Source organism: Mytilus trossulus, chromosome 2 (genome assembly GCF_036588685.1).
Source record: "Mytilus trossulus isolate FHL-02 chromosome 2, PNRI_Mtr1.1.1.hap1, whole genome shotgun sequence".
In the NCBI taxonomy this organism is placed as follows: domain Eukaryota; kingdom Metazoa; phylum Mollusca; class Bivalvia; order Mytilida; family Mytilidae; genus Mytilus; species Mytilus trossulus.
This window is the reverse complement of record NC_086374.1, coordinates 37,329,704-37,357,630: the sequence shown is the minus strand read 5'-3', so window position 1 is coordinate 37,357,630 and position 27,927 is coordinate 37,329,704. Positions and strand designations below refer to the sequence as shown.

Sequence of the window (27,927 nt, the reverse complement as noted above, 5' to 3'; positions counted from 1 at the left end):
GCTTGAGAAGACAAAATACTTTGGTAAAGACAGGGTACATTCATACATGATGAGGGACAACTTAAATTCTTCTTTTCTATTCTTATGTGTGCAAAACTGTACTTGTAAAGTGTAAAATTATGTGCAATGAATTATTTAATAATGTTTGAAGGGTCTAAGCTTATACAAACCAATTTTAAGTCGGTATGAATCATCAAAACGGAATGAACAATAACCGATTACGTTTTGTAGTTTACAAATTCTAAATGCATTGAACAGAAAGGAGAAATTTGTAATGAAAGGTTTAGTTTTTATATTTATCACTTTTAATTTGATATTAAATAGAAATAACTTATTAATATGGACGAGTTAAAATAATTAGTTTGAAACATCATGAGAGCGCCCTCTACAATATCAATAACAAAGATGGCGGAATGTAAATAAGCAACCTCGCCGAGAATATTGAACTTGTTCACTTATTTCTTGCTAATTGTACTATCTAGTGCGCATCCCCACTGGAAGGTCCAATTGTTGAGAATAAAAGCGCGGACTATACAAGACTTCCTATGGACAGGTCAACATTTTTGTTGTACTAAATAAAATTAAGTATGTAAACTGGTTCCCGTCCGACTAACACACTTTGTTCTAGTGTAGCAGAATACAAGCAGATACCAGTTAGTTTGTAAAATAGTAAATATGAAACCAAGTGCGGTAGGCGGAGGCAATAATCGACTTCCTGTTGTTCTGGTCAATAGTAATGGAAGAATGCCGCTGACGCATCATTTTCCAAAAACTATAGATATACATGTATATATACATCAATTAGTCTTTTTATTATTCTTAATATAAGCATTTTTTCCATTACCTACAACTAATTAATATTATAAGTTATCTATGTTCATCAGGGTTGGCAAAGTATTGCCCGCCAAGGAATTCCCGGGTGGGAAAACCCGGGTTTTCCCGGGCTGGGCAATACTCCCAGAAATTGGGTATACTGGGCATTACTGGGCAATATGATTTTTTAAGCTTATTCTAATATAAAATAGTAAAGTCTTGGTGTAGTTTCATAGTATTACAGCTGAATATATACTTTTTATACAGATAACTATTGACAGTCATTTCTAAAAGAATGAAAAATTCAATTTCATTCCCTTCTACATGTATGCAGCCGGAATACAAGTTTTGCACATTTAAGGAAACCTTGTTAATTACCAAGCATTGTTTCAATAATCCATACTTTGAAGAAAAAAAATAATGGACCCATTTCCCATGTTATAACAGGAGATCTTAACATCGTTCAAGACCGAGAGTTAAAATCAGTCCTCAGTAAAGGACCTAAATATCGTCCCCCGTCAATTATTAATTGGAAAGAGTGTCGTATTATCATCCACGACTCACTCCATAATTACTGTATAAAATGGATAAAACGGGAAAAAGCTGACAAAAAATCTTTGGACTCTTTTTTTTAATTCAGTAATGAATATAGTTGATATACGTATTCAACATTTTAAAGAACATTTTACTATTAACAATAACCACAATAAACCTATTTCTCGTATCAAACATAAACTAAAAGAACTAGCCAAGGAATTTGTTTTTTGCCGATAAAGCTGCTAATAATATTATTATTGTTTGACATAAATTTTACATTGAGGTTTTGAAAAAGGAAATCACCAATTCACCAACATTCCAACTGACTCCATTTTCAGAAAACGAAATCTGTAACAAGCATAAACTTTTAGCCACCGCTTTACAATCAGAGCCAAATACAATGAAAGTCCCAACTATGTATTGGCTTCCGAAGCTACACAAAACCCCTTACAAATATAGATTTATTTCGTCTTCAAGCCATTGTTCAACTACTAAATTGTCTATTCTCCTTACCAGCACACTTGGTACAATTAAAAACCTTATAATAAATTGTTCAAATAAGGCCTTCGAAAATAGTGGAATAAATTACTTTTGGAGTGTCAAGAACTCGTTGGAAGTACTTGATAAATTGCATGCTTATATTGGTGATTTTGAATCTGTTCAAAGTTTTGATTTTTCTACCCTGTATACCACATTGCCTCACATTCTCATTAAGAAAAAATTCACACACCTGATTAAATGGGCATTCAAAAAATCAGAATGTGAATATATATGTTCAAACTCTTTTAGGTCATTTTTTAGAAGCAATAAACAAAAAAACTATGTTAATTGGACATGCTTTGATACTATATATGCCCTTGAATTTTTACTAGATAACATTTTTGTTCGCTTTGGGGATTCCGTATATCGTCAGATTATTGGAATTCCAATGGGGACTAACTGTGCACCACTTATCGCGGACCTCTTTTTGTATTGTTATGAGTTACAATTTATGACAAAAATAAGCAAAGACCCATCAAAACAACATCTGATAAACAAATTTAATAATACTTTTAGATATTTGGATGATATTTTGGCTCTCAATAATGACGACTTCAGTATGTATATTAATGAAATTTATCCTGGTGAACTTACTTTAAATAAAGCTAATACTAACAATGACCACTGCCCTTTCCTTGATCTTGATATCTTTATCACTAACGGAAAGCTGAATACTAAAATTTATGATAAAAGGGATGATTTTTCATTTCCTATCGTTAATTATCCGTTTTTAGATGGTGACGTTCCCTTGTCACCATCTTACGGTGTTTATATATCTCAACTTGTACGATTCGCTCGTGTATGTAACAATGTTTTAGATTTTAACGAGAGAAATTTATGTATTACTGAAAAATTATTACACCAGGGATTTCCATATCACAAACTAGTCAAAACATTTACTAAATTTTATCATCGGTATAAAGACATCATTTCGTAAATATAGCTCAACATGCAGACTTCTTATACGTTCAGGTATTTCACATCCAATTTTTTATGGAAATATTCTTTATAAAGCACAAAGGTGTCAGTATTCACCTCATAAACTTACAAAACCTTTGAATAGACTTATTAAGAAGGGATATAGTTACGATACTGTTGTCAAGTCATTAAAGATTGCATATTTTGGCGTTAATATTGAGTCACTGATAAGGTCTTTGCGTCGGAACTAAACACATTTGTTCTAAAAACAGTTGTTGGCATGACACAGGTTATGTTCTTCTCATATATGTTATGATGGTATGATACTAAACCCCTTACGGGAAGGATTGTGCCTGATGTTCATATGATGAAATCATAATCTTTCAGTCAGTTTAATTGAAGTCTGGAGCTGGCATATCAGTTAACTGCTAGTAGTCTGTTGTTATTAATGTATTATTGTCATTTTGTTTATTTTCTATGGTTACATCTTCTGACATCAGACTCGGACTTCTCTTGAACTGAATTTTAATGTGCGTATTGTTATGCTTTTACTTTTCTACATTGGTTAGAGGTATAGGGGGAGGGTTCAGATCTCACAAACATGTTTAACCCCGCCGCATTTTTGCGCCTGTCCCAAGTCAGGAGCCTCTGGCCTTTGTTAGTCTTGTATTATTTAAATTTTAGTTTCTTGTGTACAATTTGGAAATTAGTATGGCGTTCATTATCACTGAACTAGTATATATTTGTTTAGGGGCCAGCTGAAGGACGCCTCCGGGTGCGGGAATTTCTCGCTACATTGAAGACCTGTTGGTGACCTTCTGCTGTTGTTTTTTTATTTTTATTTTATAAATGTATAAAATTTGTGTTTGATCACTGAATCGTCTATAAAATTCAGACTAGTATTTTATATTACCCAGTATTGCCCAGTATTACCCACTCAAACCCAGTAAAACCCGGGTTTTCCCAGTATTTCCCACTGGGCTGGGCAATTCTTATAAAACCCGGGTTTTTGCCAACCCTGATGTTCATATCCATAGACATGGATATTTTAGCACCCTGAAGTATCCAAGAACACCCTGAGGCGCAGATAACGAATTTATCCCTGGTCTTAGTCTAAATCAGGCGATTTATAAAGGAAATCAACCACAAAGTTTAATGTGAAAGTAATGTTTTCTTCATTTTTTAAATATCTTTTATTGAAATTTGGGATTTTGACATATTTTTTTACCGGGTGTAGGTTATTACCTTTGGAACAGTACATGTATATAATCACAATACACCTTATCGCTTTTCCTGGCTGACCTGGCCGCTTGAACTTTAAATGTCATACAACAATCACTTTTCCATTGTGGAGTCAGATATTTTGTTTTATGACGTCAAAATTCTACGGGAACCTGTGTGATATCCAGTAATGGCGGAAAAATAGCGATAAGGTGTATAAAGGTTGGGAAAGTCTAATAAAACGATTTTGCTGATTATATCAAGGAAACTTAAAAAAAAAAAACAGTCATATCAGTATTATACAAAATCTTGTATTTTTATACATGTTGTAAACTTTGTTTTTCACTATGTCCAATGGCAAATATTGTATGCAAATGTACAAGACCATGCTGCTTTGCTACATGTACATGGAAAATATAAATACATTGTACATGTAACTATGTCAATCTGATATTTGTCTATTTATACTTATAACAAAGAAGAAACTGCAAATATATGTTAATGGTAAATCCATTAGTGCTGCTACCTTGCAAATATCTGCATATGGCAGATAGCAACCAAGAACAACCGGGACACCCCAACAACCTTTGAATTACAACTTGGACATAATATAATAGGACTTGACAGTCGATAATCCTATCAATTTTCTGTGTGGTGATATTTAATTACTGATATGATACTGAAAAGGAAATGTATAAATAGTATATACTATAATCTAGATAACAGGCTACCGACTTGAGATTTTAGCAAGGTTAAAAACACCTGTATGTTTACATTCCGCGTTGGTGACATGCCTTAGGTTTTAGCTAACTTGAGAATGATGTTCATTGAAACATTAAATGTAATGTATATACTTGTTTTCTTCCTTAATTGAACCAGAAATTGTAAACAGAATTATCTCAGCAGTGAAATGTTTTGGTTCCAACATTCACAGACGTTAGAAAGAAGGTTGACTGCATATGTCATATTTACCTAATGTCAAACGCATACTCGACACAACCAAATTTATAAAAGTTGATCCGAAAAGGGTCAATTGTTGATTCCGGGATTGATATATATTTTTTTTCTGGAAGTTCGCAATGTACGACAATTTATAAAATTTTCTTTCAATTGACGACATAATCATTGTCTTTTTTTCCAACACAAACTCAGTTAACTCAGGGTCCCTGTCGATAGTGTTTAATTAACAACCTGGGAACGGTATATGATCGTAATATATCTAAGTCGCCAATGATTAATTTTGTGTAGTATACTATTAATACTATACAATCCTTGCTGAGACTACTATAAAACATACTCTATTGGCTGTAGTAATAGAGAGTTGAATCACAGTATTAGAAAGGCTTTTAAGCTATTTGAATTTTCATTTCTTAAAAACTTACTGTGAAGTTTTGTAATTACATCATCTTGTTGTAGCCCCCCAAAAAAGGTCGCTGGATATTGGTTCATTTAAGTATGATTTCGCTTGAATACTGTTATGAATACACAGTCGTGTTTATCGTCTTATGATGTCACCTTATAACGGTCCCCTTATAACCTATAAAATACTTCCACAGAATAGGACTGACTATTGGTGGTGACAAGCAAGAAAAATCTTGCAGATATATGCAAATATTTATAATTATTTATTCAATTGGCAAGTTAAATATTCTGAGTTTAAATAAATACTGATCCGCTGTATGACAAAAACAAAAAAGGTTTAAAAAAAATGATAACTAGTCTGCTGAAATGTGAATTGTGTATCGATGTCAATTGTTTCTGGATTCTTGGTTGTCTATGTGTTATTTTGAGGTAGCGTATTAAAATTACGTAAAATCGATATATGTTCAAATAACACAAAGAAAACAAACCACAACACACAGTCTCAATCACAATGTAATCTGTTAAATATATATAATATCAGTTTAAAATAATAAAACATCTGAACAATAATCCCGATCTCACTCAATTACACTCTCAACTCTTTTAACTAACTAACTTTCAATTCTTTTTCTTATCTCTTTCGCATCCCCTAATTTACATACTTACACGTAACAGGCGGTATCCCGACGATTCCAAAGATCATGATGTGGTACCCGGCGGGTTTATAGATACCAGGAGGTACCCGGACGGTTCCAAAGATGGGATACCGGGCGGTGAGTTCAGATATTAAATTTAGCCACCGTTCAGATAAAACAAAATAGCGGGAATAAGCTATTGAAATGTAATTTGACCCGAATGTATTAAAAAGAAAGACATTATACATAATAATAAATTAAATTGTCAAAACTAAAATCGCTACAATACCCCAAACTAGCAATTTAAATTCGTATTTCAATGTAGTAAACAAAACTAGTAGGTTAACCACTTTACAGTTACATAATCCAAAACACGCTCAATATATCTCAACTCACGTCTCAAGTCAATGTTATATGTTCACATCAACATGCACAATAAAGTTTATAACCACAGGTCTTAGCACTTTCAAATCACCACCACTAGCTGTGACGAACATGGTATCCAATGTGTTATTGAAAGGATTTCCCGGGGTTCCAATATTTATTTAAAGAATTGTTCGGCGGTTCCAATGTTTTATTCAAAGAATTATCCGGCGATTCAATATTTTATTCAAAAAATTGTCCGATGGTTCCAATATTTTATTCCAAGAACTGTCCGGGGATTACAATGTTTTATTCAAACAATTGTCTGGCGGTTCCAATGTTTTATTCAAACAATTGTCTGTCGATTCCAAATTTATTATAATATTTGTCCGGGGGTTCCAATATTTTATTCACAGTATCATCCGGCGGTTCCAACGTTTTATCTAAATAATTGTTCGGGGGACCGAATGTTTTATTCAAAAGAATTGTCCTGTGATTCCTTGTTTGGTATCTGTTTCTCCAGTTAATTTTCATGCATTCCCAACAATGTATGTCCAGTTTGCCCATCAGGGTCAGCAAATACACTACAATCTACAATTTTGTAGACGTACCCTTTTATAATCGGCTTCTTTATTTGAAAAATTCTGTATACCGCTTCGATATATTGTGGCAATATTTAAAAAGAAAAATAACCATGCTCTACAATATCACAAACATCTTCATTTTCGTCTTCTACCTCAGCAGAATTGGCCGATATTTAAAACTGGTACAAACGCAGCAATATGTCTTTGTACAATGTAATGGCCATGTACTGGTTAGGTTTTACAAACTTGCATACACCATATACCTTGTGGCGCATTAACTAGTACTCTTGCTAGCACTTGTCCATATAGTTTGTCATGAAATTTCTATCAGGAGACAAGACTTCATTTATATCTGCAGAACTTGTACACATTTTCCTCGTTAATCCAGAGTGCCTTATCATGCTCAGTTGGTTCTGTCACTGTTTCTAGTGAAACAACAATAACAGAGCGGACGCATTCATTTTGTTCGTGAAATGTAATATTTTTACCACTTATTTCTAGAGATAAATTAAGAAATCCCAGTCATATTGACATCGAAAGGATTGGATAAAATTTTCACCAAGTAAATTATTTCTTACTCCACCAACTATAATTGAAAACACAAACTTAATCAACTGATAATGACATAACAGCAGTTCCTAACACTTTTAAATCACCACCACTAGCTGTGATGAATCTGGTATCCATTGATAGGTCTACTATCAGGCAAAAAAATTGTAGTATTTTTCTGTTATAAAAGTACATCTTGCACCGATATCGATCTTCCAAGTAATTGATGATCCTTCCATTTGATTATCCACCATCATGCCGACTATTCCAGGTATTTTCGTTAACATAGCTACGTTGTTTTGTCCAATATTATCTGACAATAACTCATTGTCTATGTGTTCTTCTCGCAGATAATAAACTCATCATAGATACCAGATTCTATATTTACACCAGACGCGCGTTTCGTCTTCAAAAGACTCATCAGTGACGCTTGAATAAAAAAATAATTAAAAGGCCAAATAAACAAACGCACCATCACTCAACTGTTTATGTATTAATTCTGGACGGTACCACCACTATTCTGGGCAGTTTTCTCTTCTGGTACCGTCTGATTTGGAATGTTTCGATTGTTTGAATATGTCTTACTCCAACAGTACTCTCTTGTGTGTCCTCTTTTTCTATAATTCGTACACTGTCAATGTCTTTTGTTTTGATATCTTCTGTTGTTCATTATAATAGGACTGTCTGAATGATTGATTTTCATTGAATTCGGTTCATAAACATCACTTTCTTTTTCCACTGTACATACATTATTTCTCCTGTTAACCTTGTTCACATTTCTTCGTTCATTCGTATAGAAACTATTTACATGGCACTTGAAACAGCTTCTTGAAGTGTCGAAGGATTACTAGTAGTTCTCCTGATAAACTTGCGGAACTCCTCTGACTCACCGCAAGCGTCAAGAAACGATCTGATACTATTTTCCAGACAAGTTCAAGATGAGATGGGTATGCACGCCTGTACAAATCTTCAATAGATGGCCCAAATCTCTAAACGATTCACCAGGTTTCTTCCTTCTTAGTTTTGCCTTTGCAAAGAAGCTTCCTTTCAAGTTTGAATTTCCAAGCCGTACGTTACTCCATCTTATCTATTAGATTCTCCCATCTCATTTTGATATCTGAAGGCAATCCGTGAACGAATGTATCTGCCTGTCCTCGCAAGATAGTAGAGAAAACTAACATGTTTTCTCTTCATTCCAAGCATTTAGTGTCGCAAAGTTTTCAAAGTGACGTAAAAAGTATGACAGCACACCACTAAATGTTCTCTTTACCTAAACTTCGGATCGGTTAACTAGCAAAGGTGATGATGAGTTTACCGGTAAGCCTTTGTATTGTCTCTAATGTGTGGAAAGTTCTGGTCGAAGTTCAATTTCTGGCGTAATACGGTATGGGTAAGTTTGGCCTTCTTCTGTCTTCAATTTGGTTGTCAAAGTTTTCAAAACGTCTTGAGGTTTCATCTATGAATAACTTCACAATTACTAAAACTAAAAATGTTATCAGTAGAATAACCACAAATAGTATAGAATTTTGCTTCAGCCAACAAACAATATCGTGATCAAGAAATGGTACGGAAAACCATCCGATCGCAAGTATCAAACTTAATATTTATATATAAACCAAATTCATCTCAGAACGAATTCCTTCATTTTATGATTAATTCCGTCTGTATTGGCATTGTGTTGTCTCTCACGGTTTCATATCCATCATCGGTGTGCTCGAAATAAACGACTCATCCTTTCAATTCCTGCTACAGTCGAAACCACCCCACATGTTAGTTGTCGGCACTGTCGGCAATGGGTTCCCTGGGACCGTCCGGTGTGCGGTTCTGAAATCTCCAGGTGTCCTAGGAGTGGTATCGGGTACCAATTGGAACTCTTGGGGTGGTGAAAATAATCCTGGTGAATACGGACTTCTTTGTTTAAAGTTTTGTTCTCCAGAAGCAGTCTGCTCTTCTCCAACGTTTGTAAAATCTGGATAAATATTATGGTCAGTTCTATTTCGATCCATCATAACGAATATATGAAAATTTGTGTATGGCTATTCCACCGATGACACCATTTGTAGCGTTGTCGTTTATTTTTTTATTCTAATTTGTCTATGTGTTATTTTAAGGTAGCGTATTATTATAAATTACGTAAAATCTATGTTCAATTGGCACAAAGTAACAAACCACAACACAAAGTCTCATTTAAAATCATAATGTAATCTGTTAAATATATAATATCAGTTTAACATAATTAAACAGAAAACAATAGTCTATCCTCTTGCCTCTTTTAACTAATTATCTATCAATTCTCTGTCTTATCTCTCTTGCATCCCATTATATACATAATTACAGGCGGTACCCCGACGGTTCCAAATATGAGATACCGGGCGGTTCTAAAGATAAATGGCGGTGAATTTAAATAATTTAGCCACCGTTTAGGTAAATAAAATAGCGGGCGGTACCATATTGAAATGTAATTTAACCCGAATGTATTAAAAAGAAAGACATCATACATGATAATAAATTAAACTGTCAAAACTTTAAATCGCTACAATTGAAACAAAAGATTTCCTGATTTTGAACATGCAAATATAGATATCCCCCTCATATCAGCCTCGATCAACGAAATAACTTTAGGTACATATAAGGCTATAGCTCGTACAGAAATCATCACTTACTTCTATAAAACCAGGAAAAAGGGGTTAACACAAACAAGTAATTTTAATCAACAACAAGAGTGTACATGCTTTATTGTCTCTCCTTCTTTACTTACATTTAATATTATGTTGATTGTCCTAAATATAAAGCTTTACTACAACTTTCCCATCAATTTAACATGATTTAAAAAAATTAGGTAAAGGTCAGATGAACCAAACTAGATATACATATACACCTTACAATCATTCCATACACCAAATATGCTATAAATATAGTTGACCTATTGTACATCGAAGAAACAACCTAAACCAGGAGAACTTAACATTGACCAATGAACCATGAAAATGAGGCAAAGGTTAGATGTACACCATACAATCATTAGTACATGTATTAAATATAGTTGACCTTTTGCATAACGTAAGAAACAAACTTAATCAGAAAAAAACATTAAGATTGACCAATGAACCACGGAAATGAGGTCATGGTCAGATGAAAATTGCCAGACAGTCATTTGCATCTCGTTCCGTAAACAATATAAAGTTGACTATTGCTAAAAGTATTAGAAATAGAGACCAAAAACAGAAAAATTTAACATTGAGCAATGCAGCATAAAAATGAGCTCAAGGTCAAATTTAACATACCAGACTGACATGTACATCGTAAAATATTTTCATACACCAAATATAGTTGACCTATTGCATACAGTATTTAAAAAAAAACCAGACCAAAAACAGAAAACCATTACTTTAGCCAATGAACCATGAAAATAAGGTCAAGGTAAGATGGTACTTGCCACAGTAACATGTACACCTTACAATTATTCCATGCACCAAATAAAGTATACCTATTGCATTCAGTGTTAAAAAAAACAGACACAAAAAGTTCACTTTAACCACTGAACTGTGAAAATGAGGTCAGGGTCAAATGACACTGTTCGAGTTGGACATGGACAACTAACAATCCTTCCATACACAAAATATAGGATTCATATTGCTTATAGTATCTGATAAATGGACTTAACCACACAAACTTAAACCTAGTTCACTGATTCATGAAATACGGTCAAGGTGAAAACTGTCTGAAGGGCACAAGGACATTGAAAGGTACACACATACCAAATATAGTTATCCTATTACTCATAATAAGAGAGAATTTAACATTACAAAAAATCTTAACTTTTTTATCAAGTAGTCACTGAACCATGAAAATAAGGTCAAGGATATTGGACATGTGACTGATGGAACTTCATAACATGAGGCATCTACATACAAAGTATGAAGCATCCAGGTCTTCCACCTTACAAAATATAATGCTTTTAAAAAGTTGACAAAACCCACTGTAGCTAACAAAAGTTGCAGGCTCTACAAAAACTTCAAAATTTCCTTAAAATTCATAATTCAGGGGCAGCAACCTAACAACAGGTTGTCTGCTATGTCTGTAAATTTCAGGGGAGATAGGTACCTGATTAAAATTTTTACCCCGTAAGATTTGCTCTAAATGCTTTGGTTTCAGAGATATAAGACAAAATCTACATTTTACCCCTATTCTCTATTTTTAGCCATGGTGGCCATCTTTGTTGGTTGGCCAGGTGATCGAACACATTTTTTAAACTAGATACTACAATGATGGTTTGTAAAAGTTAATGGTCGATTGACCGTCACGGATATACAAGATGGATTTCAAGTGATGAGAAAAGCTCACTTTGCCCAGTGGGCCAGGTGAGCTAAAAAGGCATTATCTGTTAAACAATAAATAACTGAAATCATCTACTATCACAAATTTTATTAAAGATTAAAAACAGCAATCCTTAATTAATATAAAAATTATATAAAAAAGAATGTTAATATTTATCAAACAATATATATAAATTAATAATTAAATTATGGCATTAACTGAACAAAACTGGCAAGAAAATCAACAATTAGGTCACAAGATTACAAATACCTCCATTATAAAATATGATAACACCTGAAAGTTTATCACATGATATATTTTATCATTGATAATAAACAATAAAACTTTCACTACAAAAATAATACTAAAAAAATAATTTTTAAGTAAAAATACAAAAAATGTATATACCATTTGGCAATTTCTATAGAATAAACATTCTTGCTGAAACAAATTTTAAATGTCATGGTCTTGGGATAAAAATAAATAATGTAGGCTATAAATAGACTAGTTTATCCTGAAAATATTTAAAGATAAATGCATCTTATTTTGACTAGTTTTGTCATCAGTTATCACAAATACTTCTTTTACTGACAATATTTATAGCATTCAAGATGTTTCCTTATTACAAAAGAGCTTATCTAGGAATAAAAGATGCAATGAACTAAAAAGTACATGTTATGACTTTTGCTGCATATCGATTAGAACAGAAGTTTTGCCCTCTTACAAATAAAAAGATATTGAAGTTAAATGATTTAAGTTTATCTTTGTTTTTTCAGTCTTTTGAATAACATATAAGAAGGTAAAGGATAGCACTTTTATAAATGTAGTAAGCAATAATGTATTTGATTATGTTTTGAAAAACACAAAAACAATGGTTTGAAATGAAAACACTCAAATAAACATACTAAAACTTATTATAATTCAACAACATAATCAGAAAAACATAAGTTACCTATAACATAACAAAAACAATCATTAACAAAGTCTCTTGTTCGCTGCATTCATTAGAAACCAGCTGTATTGAAAAATAAAGGTATATTTTATAATATTGAATAAGCCATACACTCCTGTGATGAATTTCTATTTTTCTAGGCAAAGAAAAGACAATTCAAATGGTTCAAGAGTCTGTTCTCTCACCACAAATGTATTATACTTATCTTGAGTCCGTTTTACACAAAACTTACAACTAAGATTGATCGTAAATCATGAACTGAACAATTCAGTAACCTAACAATCAACCTTAGTCATAAGTTTTTTTTTGTGAAACCGAGTCCTGATCTGTAGGATATATGTCTGTGAAGTAATGTTGCTGTACATACTTCCTATGAACTATATATATCATTCAGAGGTGAAACAGCTTTTACAATATTTAATTAATAAAAAATACTGATAAATAATTCTAAGTTAAAATAAACAAGAAAATTTGGTATTATGCCACGGTCATGAAAATATAATAACAATGCACAATAGAATAAAATGTTCATAAATAAATGATGTGTAAAATGTTAGAAAATCAAAACCAGTCTATTAGTCTGTAAATAACAATGTAAAATAGTTAAAAATATATAGCAGATATATAAAAACACTTCAAATAACATATAACACTACTATATTGATCTCATTAAAAAAAATATATATATATTAAACAATATATTTTAAAGCTTTGTATTTCATTGCAGCATTTTGATTTTGATCATTTTGATTTGAAAACCAATAGGCAATTATTTACCTTTTTCAATAGTCACATATTGATTATTGTATCCCAATTATTAATTAGAATTTTGTAAATATAAAAATTGCTGTTCCACTCTTAATTATCTAGCATTAAAATCATATCTATCTGATTTTCAAGCTAAGCTTTATAAATGGATTTTTTTGTAAAAGAATAGAATGAAATATGTTCAAAGTTAAATTGCCATTTTCATCATTTAAGTTTTTACACTAACACGTTTCCTGTATGTTTTACACTAACTTGAATTATCAACAGTACTTCAGATTGTATCTGAAAGCTAACCCTGCTTTATGTATTGACTAGAGATGTTTCATTAAATGCAGATATTTTACATCCAAATTCACAACTTTTATATTTATAAACAATGGCATGAAATACAAGTAATTAAACAGAAACAGTGATATTGTATAAGAAATAATTACTGCTCTAATGCAAGCATTAACAATAGTGTATAATGATAACATATGAGAAATTTATTACCCTTAGTTCTTGTTAAAAAAAATCCTTAAATTCAGAATATATTTCAAAAAATTTCACATACTGACAACTCTAATTTTCCCCTTTTTTTTTTTAATTTAAGTACTGAATCATAACAATCATTTAAAGTAGACAATATTCTTTTTTAAGTCAAATGAATATGTTAAAAGGCTACGATAAAAAAAAATCTTAAAGAGAAAACTTAGGTAAAAAAGACATATGAAAAACTAATTTGGAAGACAAGTTCATGCTTAATTCACTCTTTGGCATCAGAAATAATCATTGTGTTGACAAACAGTAATCTGGTATCTGGAAATGTTTATCAGCTCTCTTTACTTCTTCAGATGGGCTTCATCTGCAATCTGTTCAAGAAATGATTCTTTTCTCTGGAAAAATAAACAACATTTGTTAAAAGGAGCATAATCTGTCTAATTCATTTTTACCAAAATCAAATCATATTCGCATATTTGAATCATACATGTAACATGCTAAAAATGTTATCCAAATTATGAAATTCTACAATAAACAATTAGAAGTGCAGACTAAATAATAAGTTCAAATATGTTTTGTGTGTATTATTGTCTAGATGTTATCTAACAAACAATTGAGATGACCCCCGAAAACTGCTGACAGTCATATAACCTGATATATTCACATATATAAATATAAATAGATACCGACCACATGCAATTTGATTTTTCTTCACAAATATCCAAATTCACTGTTCAGATTGAAATTTTAGAATTCACTTAGGCAAAACCTAAGTCTGTTTGATTTCATATTGTAGGTTAAAAAGTATGTTTACCGTCATTTAAATATGAGTTTTTGGTGGATTAAATGAGTCAACCAAATGGTTTATCCTTGTTTCACTTTCATTGTTAACATTCATTCCCTTTAATAGCTGAATACATGCATAACCCATCTCCAGCTCAAGGGTTATATTAAGGTCACATGAATACAGATTCAATGAGGTTGAATAATTCTCTTGCAACTGAATAATTCATCAGCCAAGATTCTCAATCTATATGCTAGATTACATACCGGAAGGTTAGGCAGACATCTTCCAAAACATTCTAAAAGTAAATTATCGTCATGGATGGAGGTTTTAAAGTCTTCAAATGAAACTCTTGTGTCATGATCTTGGTCCTAAAAAAATATTTTATTGATAATTTTTTATAATTCATTGTTAAACTGTACTTATTCATAATATACTGAAATATTAACAGTGATTCTGATCAATTCTTAGACAAATTCTTAATGTTATATAAATTCAATATCAGTGACAGTCACAATGAAAAAAAACAATACAAATATTATTTTTTGTTTTCCTTTCACAAACTTTTTACTGTACATGTGGACATTTTCATGTAGAAGTTATTTTTGCTTATTTCCTCTTCATGCTAAAAGTGCAGAATGTATACCCTCCATAATTTTTTTTTTTTTTAAAAGACAAAAACATTGATAGCGAGTGTACATTTGTCATTGATTTTTTTTTAAAGTTTATGCATTAGAAATCGTTAAATGCTTATTGAACTGTGTTAAAATTAATACACAATTATTCTCTTTATGAGGTAATATTACAAACCAGCTTTTTTAGGGCAACTTCAACTAAATCTTTCACACCATCATCGGGATCATCCTGCTCATTTCCTGGCTGTAAATATATACAATAGTTTTTATATTAAATCTAATCAGCAATTACAAATACTTGTATACTTCATCACAATCTTATCACAGTTTCCTTAATTAAACTTACATGTACTGTAGTACAAATGGCTGACCCGTGTTAAGAGAGAGTCATATCTCTTGCACGTAAAAGACACCCTTGTAGATATTGAAAAAAGAGCAGGCTAATGCTGCTACAAGGCAGCACTTGCACCACCAAATTGGAAAGGGATTTAAAGAAGTTGCAAAACTTGTTTCCCAATCCACTATATATAAATATGTTTAAATTAAATTCTGATGAATTTCATGAATTTTCTGAAATAAACACTTTTGATAAATTTTATATTTTGTTCTTATGTTGCATTGTTACACTATTGTCTATAATTTATCTTCATTCAATGTTACATCCATGTATTACCTTAATCAGTCTGTTTTAAAATGGAATACTTTTTTTAAGTTCTTAGCCTTTTATAACTTTAGGTGTTTGATTTTTGTCTCTTCAACAACCTAAACCATTGTTGAATCTGTACTCTAACCTGTAGTTTTCCTTTGAAAATATGTGGATAGTTATCTCATTGTCGATCATATTGTATCTTATTATTTTGATATAATCACTACTTACCACAATTAGACTTTGTTTCAGTAGGTGAAACATTTCTTCTCTTGAAATAAAACCATCACTGTTCATATCATACACATCAAAACAGTCTAAAATAGATTGAGGTTGGTACATATATCAATGTTTGATAATGAACAATGACACATGTTTATTTTGTTTTAAATAAAGTGGGTTTTCATCCATGCTGTGTTAAACATATATATTCACAAATGGTCTCAGACCACAATTGTCGTCCCTTGATTTTCGTTGTTCACGAATATAGTCCGTAGTGTTGACAGTGGGTTAATTGCCATTATTTTTTATACCCCTTCCAAATTTATTTCGCCATGTTTAATGCCTCAAATTGTAAGAAGGGGGGTGAAATTACACTGTAAAAAGATTTGGGTCCAGAATTTTAAAGCAAAGTAGTGATTTGGTCCAGCTGAAAAGGTTAAAAATTAGCACTTCGGAAGCTGTCAAAAGATTTCAAGACACCCTAAACACAAAATTGTCATCATTTTGAGTTAGAGCTGAGGAAGTTTTCTATAATTTTGATATAATTTGTCTCAAAAGTAGTACAACATACTGTAAACATTTCATTGAGAAAGTGCAGTTGGGATTTTTTTTATTTTCATTTATGTTCTAAAAGAAATGCACTACTAAATTAATTTGTTGTCTCGGACCTAAGCTTTTTTTATATATAAAGTCAGGAATCGGATTTTCAGTAGTTGTCGTTTGTTAATAATGTTCAGAAGTGTTTTTGTTTCTTTATATGGATTAAATTGTTGTTTTCCTGTTTGAATGGTTTTACACATGTCATTTTTGGGGCCCTTTATAGCTTGCTGTGTTGAAGACTGTACTTTGAAGTTTGAACTATAATGGTTTACTTTTACAAACTGTGACTTGGATGAGAGAGTAGTCTCATTGGCACTAATACGACATCTTCTTTATATCTATCTCCTTGTTCAAGGAAATACTTTATTTAAATAAAATAAAAGAAAATTGCAAACAGTTGAAACACTTTTCACTAAAATAACCATTTGTCCCCACTCACCTAAGACTTTAGAGTAACTGTGTAGAATCTCCAATATACATATATAATAAGAACTTAATCCAGTAACTTACATTTGCATAATTCATCAATGGTGCCTCTAAGGAAAACTGACATTCCCAAAATCCATTCTTCTTCATTCAAATGGGAGTCATTGTCTTTATCAAATGCCTTGAACACTGAAAATAAAGTTGTCTCTTCTATATCTATGTGTATTTAAAAAATAATTTGGAAGTCTTGTTTTCTAAGATTTTCATCAAAGACAGTAAAGAAATATCCTATCTGATGTCAAATTAAAAGGTGTATGAAAACCATATACACTTAAAGATAGCTGTCTACATAATCAATTATGGTCTCTTGTTGAGAGTTGTCTCATTGGCAATCATACCACATATTTCTTGAGGAACTGTTGCTCTTCTGTACTTGTGATTTTTTTTTACAATTTGATGACTATGATCCGCACAAATAAAAAAATATATAATAAGGACTATGAGAGTAACAACTAAGCAGGAAGTTCTTATAAAACGATGTGGAATTAATTATTTATCCAATTTAACTATTATGATTTAAAAGTAATAATGTAATTATAAATATTGGAATGCTGATTTATCAAGATAAATTTTATACCCCTGTCCATTATAAAGTCTTCTGTGATAGCAAATGTATTGTGGAGTAGATCTCTGAACTTTGACCTGTCAATTTTATTGCCTCTGGTACTTAATTTTCTCTGCATTTCAAGTAACTTTTCTATCTCCAGTTTGCTAACTAAAAAATATTATAAATAAAGATCATTCACCAGTAAACACGAGAAAATGAAAAACCCAAAGGGGACAAATAAGTAACATAAAAGATAGAATATTGACATGCTTATTACTGCAGATGGTTAAAAATATTTTATTTTAGAACACATGTATGTATGTTATTATATTTCAGATTTCAATAAACCATCAATTATCACAATAAAATGTAGTAAGATCAGTTAACAAACATGACAAATACAAATTTATTTTTAGCCAGAAAACATACATGTACTGATAAAAAATTTAATTCTAAATCACAATTGTTTACTTTACCTGTAAAACTTGGTAAATTGAAATATACATGCAAATACCATGTCTTATTTTTATCATTTGTAATAAAACTGTGGATTCATTACATTTGTTGAACAGCAATTGTTTGCATGTGTAAGTAATATACAAATGTACAGATCAGACAGTAAATATCCTGGCAATATCAGAATATTACATGCACATGAACTTAAGGTTAAATTCATCCAATATATCTGTATCAAAATGAGAGTATGAATGGCCATTACCATCTCAGGCATCTGGCGTCAAACAGTCAATTTTGGCTACGGTTAATGTTAATTGGTTAAAACAAAATGATTTGTCAAAATATCCTTATTCGTAATTATGATTTGTCAGAGGTCCGAAATAATCATCATTACAGTTATTTTGGAAAAAAAATTACATGATTCATTTAAATCAGCCATTATTTGTTATGAAGTTACCTCCAAAATGATCCTCCTACATGAACTAATAAACATAAAAAAACAAAATATTCTTTTAGATATATATCAAAACTTAGCTGAAATGCCTGCACTGCAGTCGTATTAGTTAGAACAACAAGGTATATATAACTTGAAATTGTTCTGATATTCTGCAGACAAATTATGGAATGTTTAATGCCAACTAACCTCTAAAAAACTGAAACATTTGATTATTGAGATGAATTATTCAGAGGAAATAACAGAAATAAATCACAATATATATACAGTCATGACAGTGTGAGTCTGGTGAAGGGGAACCGTGAAGATCAGGAACCATGGGGATCCTGTACAAGAAAACATCCTCATTTTGTCACAAATCGTATAAGTTGGTTTAAATGGCAATACACCTTATCACTAATTCCGCATACATCAATCACTTTTCCATTGTGGCGTAAGATTTTTTTTTTACTTCAAAATTTTACGTGAACCTTTATGATATCCAGTAGTGGGGGACAAATAGCAATAATGACAACAACTACAACAGGTATAAAAAGTTTCCTTTGATTTAAAGTACGTTTTTCTCAATACAAATTTTTATGCTTTAAATCTCAGTACTGTGCAAATGTATGTATTTGTCGGTTAAAAAGGTTCAGAGGGCGAATATTATTGTTTTGTGACATGCAAACTTTAAATAAAGCCTTTGATTTGATTGATTGATTAAGGTTCATTATATAAAAAGGGGGGGGGGGCAAAATGTATGGAGGACTATGGAACCAACAACTTCGGACTGACTGGACAGCCAGAAAGTTAGGCAATACATTTTTGATATACACTAAAACATGTTTACAATGGGTCTTTTTCTTCAGTCTTTCTATCATTTTCTGTTTATCTTGTCGGGTTCTAAAGGATTTAACTCCTTTTGATGGCATTTTGTCTTTTTGATGGGTACAATCTTTGTTTACGTTCAGTCAGTAAATATTTCCAATCCGTTATTGCGAAACGAACGTTCTTTTTTATGGAAATGAAAAGTGTAAATGATAAACAATATAAGGCATATTATTATTTTATTTTGGAAAAAAAATATGACATATGAATGATGCAACATTTAAATTAAAAACAAAACCCCTTTTAACAATTAAAACTGAATTACAATAAGAATCAATCCGATAATTTAACAAGTGGTATCTATGATAAGTACGCATGCGATAGGCGGGAAATTTAAAATACTATTTTCTTTTTATTTTCCGTTTCGCAAAGTAAAATTTTCAATCATCAGACAAGATCTGCTTATTAAGCTATTTAAAAGTTTGATATATTTCAGATGTATCAATTATGTCTGTATTAAAAGTTAAATCAACGTTTTGAATCCTACATAATTCAGTGAATTCAAATTACTGACATAGTTTTTTCCTGGGACTATATTAAACCAGGGACTTTCTATAGTATTAAACATGACTATCTTAGTATAGATTATACTAACATTGTATAATATATAGTCCCAGATTTTTCTTAAAACGCCATCATGATATATTATTATATTCTTCTTCAGTTTCAGAAAACGTGGCCATCAATTATCATACTGATGTGTTACCTATTGATACATATTCTTTTTTCTTTTTTTTATTCTGAGTATAGTTTGACTTTATTAAAATAATTAGGTAGCAGATTGGTTACTACACCAATAAAAACGGAAATGTATGTATCAACACTGTGATGATGTAGTTTTTTTCCCTTTCTTCCAAAAATCTATGCATTTGAAATTGGTGATTTGCGGACTGCACGGTTACGATTTAAAGACAAATTTAACTGAGAACATTTTGGCCGGATTTTTTATGTTCACCTTTGTTGAAAAAAAACAATCACTTATATTTCATAAAATAAAAGATAATTACATGTTCATTATTTTTCGATTTTCACTGTCAAAGATAAACGAGCCAAAGTTGCACACGGCAGTATGCAAATTCTTTTACTAAAATCTGTGACATAATATCAGGGATGTATATATAAGTCCTTGATAATATATATTGCCCATTTACTGTAACTTGACCTTTAAAACTTACACAAAATAGCCCTGATAGTTTTAAACAATAAAACCAGATACTACTATAACATAATATAATGACAGTTTTTAGAAAATGAAATTTGAAGTTGAATTATTTAACGTTTATGATGATATATTTATACGTGCATCCGATACATTGTATTCACTCTATACATGTCCACGACTGTTACGTGACGATGTATAAAAGTTACTTAAATAATTTTCGATACAGCACATACTCCCTGTGCAGTTTCACTGGTTCTAACTATATTTACGGGCAATATGTCGTAAAAATTAACGAGATCATGAACGAATTATTTGTATAACCGAACTATTCACAGAGTACGTTTGACGTCATAATAGTTACTACGGTACATACGTTGGAAACAGTTGCACATGGAATGACAGAAGTATACACGATGATGTGACAAGAATGTCAAAGGAGGATCCACAGTATCTACCTGTTCTGAAAATACCATGCAGGATTATAAGGAATCCGACTTACTTTACTAAATACCTACCAGAGCTAGAGAAACGCGAACTTAATAATAGCAGGGCTAGTGGATCTTCTCCAGAGCCTAATAAAGTAAAACTTCCAGCAGTTTTAGGAAAGGGCGTTCAAAAACATGACAGCGAGAAGAGGAAATCAACGTTTCGGTATGATACAGCATATGGAAATGCATTTCTAGTCAGACAATTGTTAGAAAGACAGTTAAATTTAGATGACGTGGCAAACGTGTATGCGAAGCATTGTCCAACACCAATAAATGATTATTATACATATAAACCAAAAGTTAAAAGACGAGAGATTCAGCTTTGGGAATCAAAGAAAGGTGTAAAACATTATCAAGGTCAAATAGATAAACGACTTGTGGAGGCAAAGCAAAGAATTAACAAAACATGGAAACGCGAGTTAAGGGAATATTTTCAAAAGGAAAAAAAGACAGAAAATGTAATTCTACGGAAAGCCGAAGTAGTGGACAAAGGATTGAAAGCTTATTTAAAGAATGTGGATAAGCAAATAAAAAAATACGAAAGTGAAGGGCACGTGATAAAGATAAAGGTAAAGAAAAAGAAAAGAAAACCTAACGATAGGGAGGAAGTCACTAAACAATTAATTAACAAATGGAAAAAGAAGGTCAATTGGAATAACCTCGGTTAGTTTTAAAAAGTGATTTTGGAATAAATATCTGTATAGATGAAAATCGCAGTTTCCATTTTTTTCGGATTGTGTTTTTTATTTATTAATAAGGTTAAAATTCAGTTCTGTTGTACATCTTGTACAATTGAAGCCATCCATAATGATTTGGAAAAAAGCACAAAACAACAACATATATTTTATTCAGTTTGATTTGTTTTATTGCAGTTTTAAGCTAAAAAGAAGCTTAATAACACAATAGCTACAATGACAATAATGATAGTAAACAAGAACAAGATACTGAAAAATTAAAGTTTCTAAATTTAATGGGAAAATAAAATTAGATTTAAAGCAACACCACACATGTCTTTTAGACAAAGAATAAACATATAAAATACATCTCTTAAAATAAGTAATCCATATACATATAGATCTTTATTGTGCATAAGCATAAATTTCTAAGCTAAAAAGAAGCTAAATAACACAATAGCTACAATGACAATAATGATAGTAAACAAGAACAAGATACTGAAAAATTAAAGTTTCTAAATTTAATGGGAAAATAAAATTAGATTTAAAGCAACACCACACATGTCTTTTAGACAAAGAATAAACATATAAAATAAATCTCTTAAAATAAGTAATCCATATACATATAGATCTTTATTGTGCATAAGCATAAATTTCGCCGAAAAATAAATATTCAACATATACCGGTATATTAAAACACAAAATTGACCTTTTTTTAAGGATTTATTTACATCTCTGTGGTCGCAAAATAGATTTTTTTGTTTGAAAAATATACTACAAATGGACAATGAACTCATCGAAAAAAAACGTTAGTCGTAACTTCTTTTATGACAAGAGCCGCTGAATGACTCCAGCTTCTAAAGCTGAAGTTTAAATTCTATATTCAAGGAACGAGAATCAATTCTTTGTTTGATTTTCAAGATTCAAATTTCAATATTATACGATTTTTTTTTTATATTAGATACATGTATCAAGATGTCATAACTTGAAAACAAAGCGTCAAAGAAAGAAAAGACAACCAAGACCATGAAAAAATTAATAATAAAAAATCCATATCCAGTGATCAGTCGGATCTCATACCTTTTTGACATGATGTAATGTGAAGATTAAGTTACACTGCAACTATGCTACTTTGACTTGCACCGTCTGAATAGATACAAGCTGTAGTATAAAGAGAAGAACTGAATACACTGTCTGTAATGCTAATTTTATTTGCACTCGGTATGATAATAATGCTCAGGACGAGTACAAATTATCAATTAATACAAAATGTAGAATTTACATAACGGATCGACTGGGAAAAGGGATGTATATCTAGATGTATAACCGACTATAAGCATTTTAGGGTATGATTTTTCCCGTTGTTGAAGATCGTACGGTTGCTACAACTACTTATATCTTATTTGAACTCTAATGAATAGTTATCCCATTGGAAATAATACTTTTTTTAATATAATGTACATGCACTGGTCTTCTGCAAGTCCGATATTGCTTGGTCGTCCGATGGCCTTTTTCTGTACTTTCTCGGGCTATGGTCTTGCCATCTAATGACCCTTACAATTTGTTGCAAGAGTTCTTTCAAATACAGAGAGCATGGTACATGTACTCGCCCATCATCAACCATCGGATTGAACGCCCCTGTTCCGATTGAACTGGTATTTTTTTTGTCCCACAAATCAAATGTACACCCTTATATATAGCAAGGTACATTTTACTTAACTAAACTTATGCAATTTATTGTTATTCTTTGCCTGCTTAAATGATAGACTGATAAATGGGCATGTTCTTTATTATTCATTTTCTAAAATGATACCATATCTTTGCATGGTTCTCAAACATACACTCATAAACAGTCCTGTTCGTCAGTACAATGTCAAAGTAATGTATCCTTACTCTTCATGTCTTCTTTGACCATACATTTTCCCGTAACTCGCGATAAATTATTTTTGTCAATAAATGTTACCGTAGGTCTTGATATGTCCATTTTGTCAGTACATGTTCTCGTTACTCTTGTGTTGTCCAGTTTGCCAGTATATGTTCCCGTTACTCTTGATTTGTACTGATTGTCAGTATATTTTCTCGTCACTCTTGATGTGTCTTGATTATCAGTACATGCTCCGTCACTCTTGATATGTCATGTTTGGGAGTATATTTTTCTTGTTTTCAAAATTTGTCCTTTTGTTCGTCTATGTTCTCGTTACTATTGGTATCTCCTATTTTTCCGTCTCTGTTCTCGTTACTCTTAAAATGTCACGTTCTCGTTACTGTTGATATGCCTTGTTTGTCAAGATGTATTCTTGTCACTCTTGTATGATATGTCATGTTTGAAAGTACATGTTCTCGTTATTTCATATGTCCTGCTTTTCACTACATGATCTCGTTACTCTTGACCTGGCTTGTTTAATGGGACATGTTCTACAGTACTTTTGATATTTTTTGATTGTCTATATATCGTTTCTCTTGATATGTCCTGTTTGTGTCTCTTGATAAGTCATGTTTGTCTATATATATATATATATATATCGTTACTCTTAATATGTCCTGTTTGTCAGTACGTGGTGTTTGTATCTCTTGATATGTCTTGTTTGTCAATATATCGTTACTCTTGATATGTCCTGTTTGTCAGTACGTGGTGTTTGTGTCTCTTGATATGCCAAGTCTATCAAAACATTTCTCATTTTTTTTATATGTCTTATTTGTTCATATAAGTTATTGCTACTCTTGATATGTCTTGTTCGTCAAATATTTTCTCGATTTTGTAAATACCTAAAACTAATGAGATCTGGTATGATTGATTAGACAACTATCCACCGAAGTCCAAATGAAGTGGATGTAAGCCATCACAGGCAACCATACGTGTTTGTTTGTTATAATACGCTCTGTCTGTCAGGACATGTATATACCGTTGCCATTGATAGTCTTGTACTAGTACGTAAAATGCTACTAAAAAAAAGTAAAAACACAAAAATACTGAACTCCGAGGAAATTCAAAAAGGAAAGTCCAAAATCAAAAGGCAAAATCAAAAGTCTAAACGTATCAAACGAATGGATAACAACTGTCATATTCCTGACTTCGTACAGGCATATTCTATTAATGTAGAAAATGGTGGATTGAACCTGGTTTTATAGCTAGCTAAACCTCTCACTTGTACTAACAGTTTATGTATTTTAGTGAAAAATAAACGATTATTCATATTAACACCGACTTCTTTACCTTATGGAGCTGCTACTCCGTTATACAAGCTAGCTTGTAAATATAACAATAAGAAGATGTGATTGGCTATGATAGAACTCACAAGGGACCACATGACATAGAAGTTAATTATCAAAAGTCAAAAGTCTAAACGCATCAAACGAATGGATTACAACTGTCATATTCCTGACTTCGTACAGGCATATTCTATAGAAAATGGTGGATTGAACCTGGTTTTATAGCTAGCTAAACATCTCACTTGTACTAACAGTTTATGTATTTGAGTGAAAAATAAACGATTATTCATATTAACACCGACTTCTTTACCTTATGGAGCTGCTACTCCGTTATACAAGCTATCTTGTAAATATAACAATAAGAAGATGTGATTGGCTATGACAAAACTCACAAGGGACCACATGACATAGAAGTTAATTAACAACTGTAAGTCCTTCATGTTTTATTGATGTCGAAATGTTCATCAACTTATATGTAGGTCTACTACGTATACAGTCATATTTTACTATCATTGAGGTAAAGTTTATGACAATATTTATCATATATCGTCGAAGCAGTTAACACATCCGTAAAATATTTATTAACTAAATTAGTCATAATTATTATCATGATTAGTGTGTAGGTTATAGAGGCGTTCTTTATCATACGGAATTTCAAAGCGATCAGACAATGCCATGAAAATAAGTTGCAGAGCATCACTTTCTTCATTTACCTCTTCATTGTCAGATATTGAATACTGTAAATATTGTGCTATTTTCCTGACGTTGGAATGAAGACTTACAACCTTGTACCTTGGAATATCAGCCAATATATCATTAATACTTTCATTACCGAGGTCTAAATAACTGAACGGTAAAATTATCGAAAACTTTTCATAGTCTATGAAATCTTGAAACGCATACGGATTGGTTGATTTTGGAATAATTACAGGAATACATCCACTCATCACTGAATCATAGAACGATTTTCTGGAGTCTGTGTCCCCACGTGGTTGTAGACAAAACACCGAATGTTGCATCCACTGTATGACGTATTGGGTAACAACTTGGGGACACTCTCCTGTAATATATTGCACGCACTCAAATGTTTTATTGATGTTTTCTTCCATAAAGTAGTCGTAAGATGCATCTGTAACCGTGGTCACGTCTCTTAAAAGATCATAACGTCTAGAATGCTCATAATAATTTTTTCCAATTGGTATCAAAATGAATATGTTTCTAGATTGTAAAGGATTAGTATAAAGAGTTCTTTCCCTTGTATGTAAAAAATGTCCATATGAAGGATAAGGAATAACTATTTCGGACAGAGAATCTGTCGATTTAGTTTGCACTGATTCATAAGTTAAAAATGTCAACATTTGCTTACCATTTCTTTCAAAATGGCCCCCTAGATTTAAGTCGGGAGGCATCCAAACATACAATAAGCCAAGTGTTGATATATGAGGTTTTCCACTACGGAAGTAAACATTCTTGGTCATAAGTTCTCGAAGAACTTGAAACTTTCTACGTGTAGATTCTTCATAGCACAATTCTAGTAATCCAAAATAAGCTGGCACGTAAAAAAAATCCGCTTCATCTGGATTATACGTCCGTAGCCTGTTAGTCTTTAGTTTATTATGGATAATCATCTCTATACTAAACTGACTTGTGGTTCGGAATGATATCTCCTCATTAAAACCATCTACAAACATTTCTGTGCCAAAACCTCTATCTTGAAAGTCAACACACATAAACGGTTGTACGAATTTACAATTTGTTATATTTGTATTTAAAAGTTCAGGTATATCATAAATATAGAATTTGAAAGCTTTCGTATGTCCTTGATCGGAAACACGTGTTGTCACCTCCTTAGGAGTTTCACTGGTAACCGATCTTATGATGAAAGAATGATGACTTAAAGGTATTTTTCGTATAGAACTTTTTTTACTTATGATTTCCAGCAGCGGTTGTTGGTTTGGCAGATTTTTTATGCACCTGTGAATAGAACAAAATACATACTCAACCAATACAGACGTTGACTTATCATAAATTTAAACGACTTTGAAAAAGCTTTGAAAATTAACGTACCAGTAAAGGGATGATTTGTAGAATAACACTGGGGAACATAGAAGTGATAACCAGTGCCATTCCAAAGATAAAATAATCCATAATCTCAAAAACAGGGTATACAAGGACAATTCGTTCCAAAGGGGTTTATAAGGGAGAACTTAGTCTTATACGAGCTTAATATTTAGATAAGTAAACAAATTGTATATTTATATGAACAATTAATGAACACTATAAAAGGGGGTGTTTTTATTGTTGTCCTTCATCTATACTCAAGGTTATGCTTTTAAATCGGAACAAAGCTCGCACAGCAGTACATGTTCAAGTCGATCACTCGCATCACTTGGAGTAAAAGTTTTAAAAGATTTTTATTCGGTATATATTCGCGTTTAAGAAAACATTCGAGATATATAAACAAAATAGAGACTTAAACGGTTAATGAAATTTGTCTAATTACTTACCATAATGTTATTAAGAATCATTGATCTATTGCGTATAACATTTGTTAACTCAATAAAATCGCCAAACACGGGCGAGTACTGAAGAATTAACCGGAAACTAGGCCTCCTTGTTCCTATCATCAAAGATGGAACTAATTGCAAGACTTTACC

General features: G+C 31.7%; 4 protein-coding genes across 5 annotated transcripts in view; 1 reads left to right on the top strand and 3 right to left on the bottom strand.

Moving 5' to 3' along the window:
* The window catches only part of LOC134707132 (UPF0415 protein C7orf25 homolog), an 87,356-nt gene extending 82,333 nt beyond the window's left edge, over positions 1 to 5,023 (bottom strand). The window contains exon 1 of one of the 2 annotated variants that reach the window (XM_063566667.1): positions 5,002 to 5,023. The gene's annotated coding sequence lies outside the window, so the exon portion shown is untranslated. Of the gene's footprint in view, positions 1 to 4,883 lie in introns of both variants that reach the window. The other variant, XM_063566666.1, reaches the window with a different exon arrangement.
* Positions 5,024 to 12,052: 7,029 nt separating this feature from the next.
* On the bottom strand, positions 12,053 to 19,828 carry LOC134707130 (calaxin-like). The gene is made up of 7 exons (XM_063566664.1): positions 19,699 to 19,828; positions 17,990 to 18,127; positions 17,437 to 17,541; positions 16,336 to 16,421; positions 15,634 to 15,702; positions 15,090 to 15,194; positions 12,053 to 14,434 (listed from the first exon to the last, which is right to left on the bottom strand). The coding sequence occupies exons 1-7, from the start codon at positions 19,778 to 19,780 to the stop codon at positions 14,381 to 14,383; spliced, it is 639 nt and encodes a 212-aa protein (XP_063422734.1). The 5' UTR covers positions 19,781 to 19,828; the 3' UTR covers positions 12,053 to 14,380.
* A 1,432-nt stretch (positions 19,829 to 21,260) lies between these two features.
* On the top strand, positions 21,261 to 22,107 carry LOC134705103 (uncharacterized). The gene has a single exon (XM_063563867.1). It carries the CDS (start codon positions 21,326 to 21,328, stop codon positions 22,052 to 22,054), a length of 729 nt encoding a protein of 242 aa, XP_063419937.1. The 5' UTR covers positions 21,261 to 21,325; the 3' UTR covers positions 22,055 to 22,107.
* A 3,686-nt stretch (positions 22,108 to 25,793) lies between these two features.
* LOC134705102 (uncharacterized) lies at positions 25,794 to 27,238 on the bottom strand. Its single transcript, XM_063563866.1, has one exon. The coding sequence runs from the start codon at positions 26,998 to 27,000 to the stop codon at positions 25,861 to 25,863; it is 1,140 nt and encodes a 379-aa protein (XP_063419936.1). The 5' UTR covers positions 27,001 to 27,238; the 3' UTR covers positions 25,794 to 25,860.
* Positions 27,239 to 27,927: the final 689 nt, after the last annotated feature.

Excerpts from the sequence above, each read along its gene's own strand:
- LOC134705103 (XM_063563867.1), top strand. The coding sequence starts at position 21,326 with ATGTCAAAGGAGGATCCACAGTATCTACCTGTTCTGAAAATACCATGC.
- LOC134707130 (XM_063566664.1), bottom strand. The coding sequence starts at position 19,780 with ATGCCATCAAAAGGAGTTAAATCCTTTAGAACCCGACAAGATAAACAG. Across the intron at positions 18,128-19,698 it reads ACTGAAGAAAAAGACCCATT|TTAGCAAACTGGAGATAGAA; the intron begins GTAAACATGTTT and ends AATATTTTTTAG. Across the intron at positions 15,195-15,633 it reads AAGTTGCCCTAAAAAAGCTG|GACCAAGATCATGACACAAG; the intron begins GTTTGTAATATT and ends ATATTTTTTTAG.
- LOC134705102 (XM_063563866.1), bottom strand. The coding sequence starts at position 27,000 with ATGTGTGTTGACTTTCAAGATAGAGGTTTTGGCACAGAAATGTTTGTA.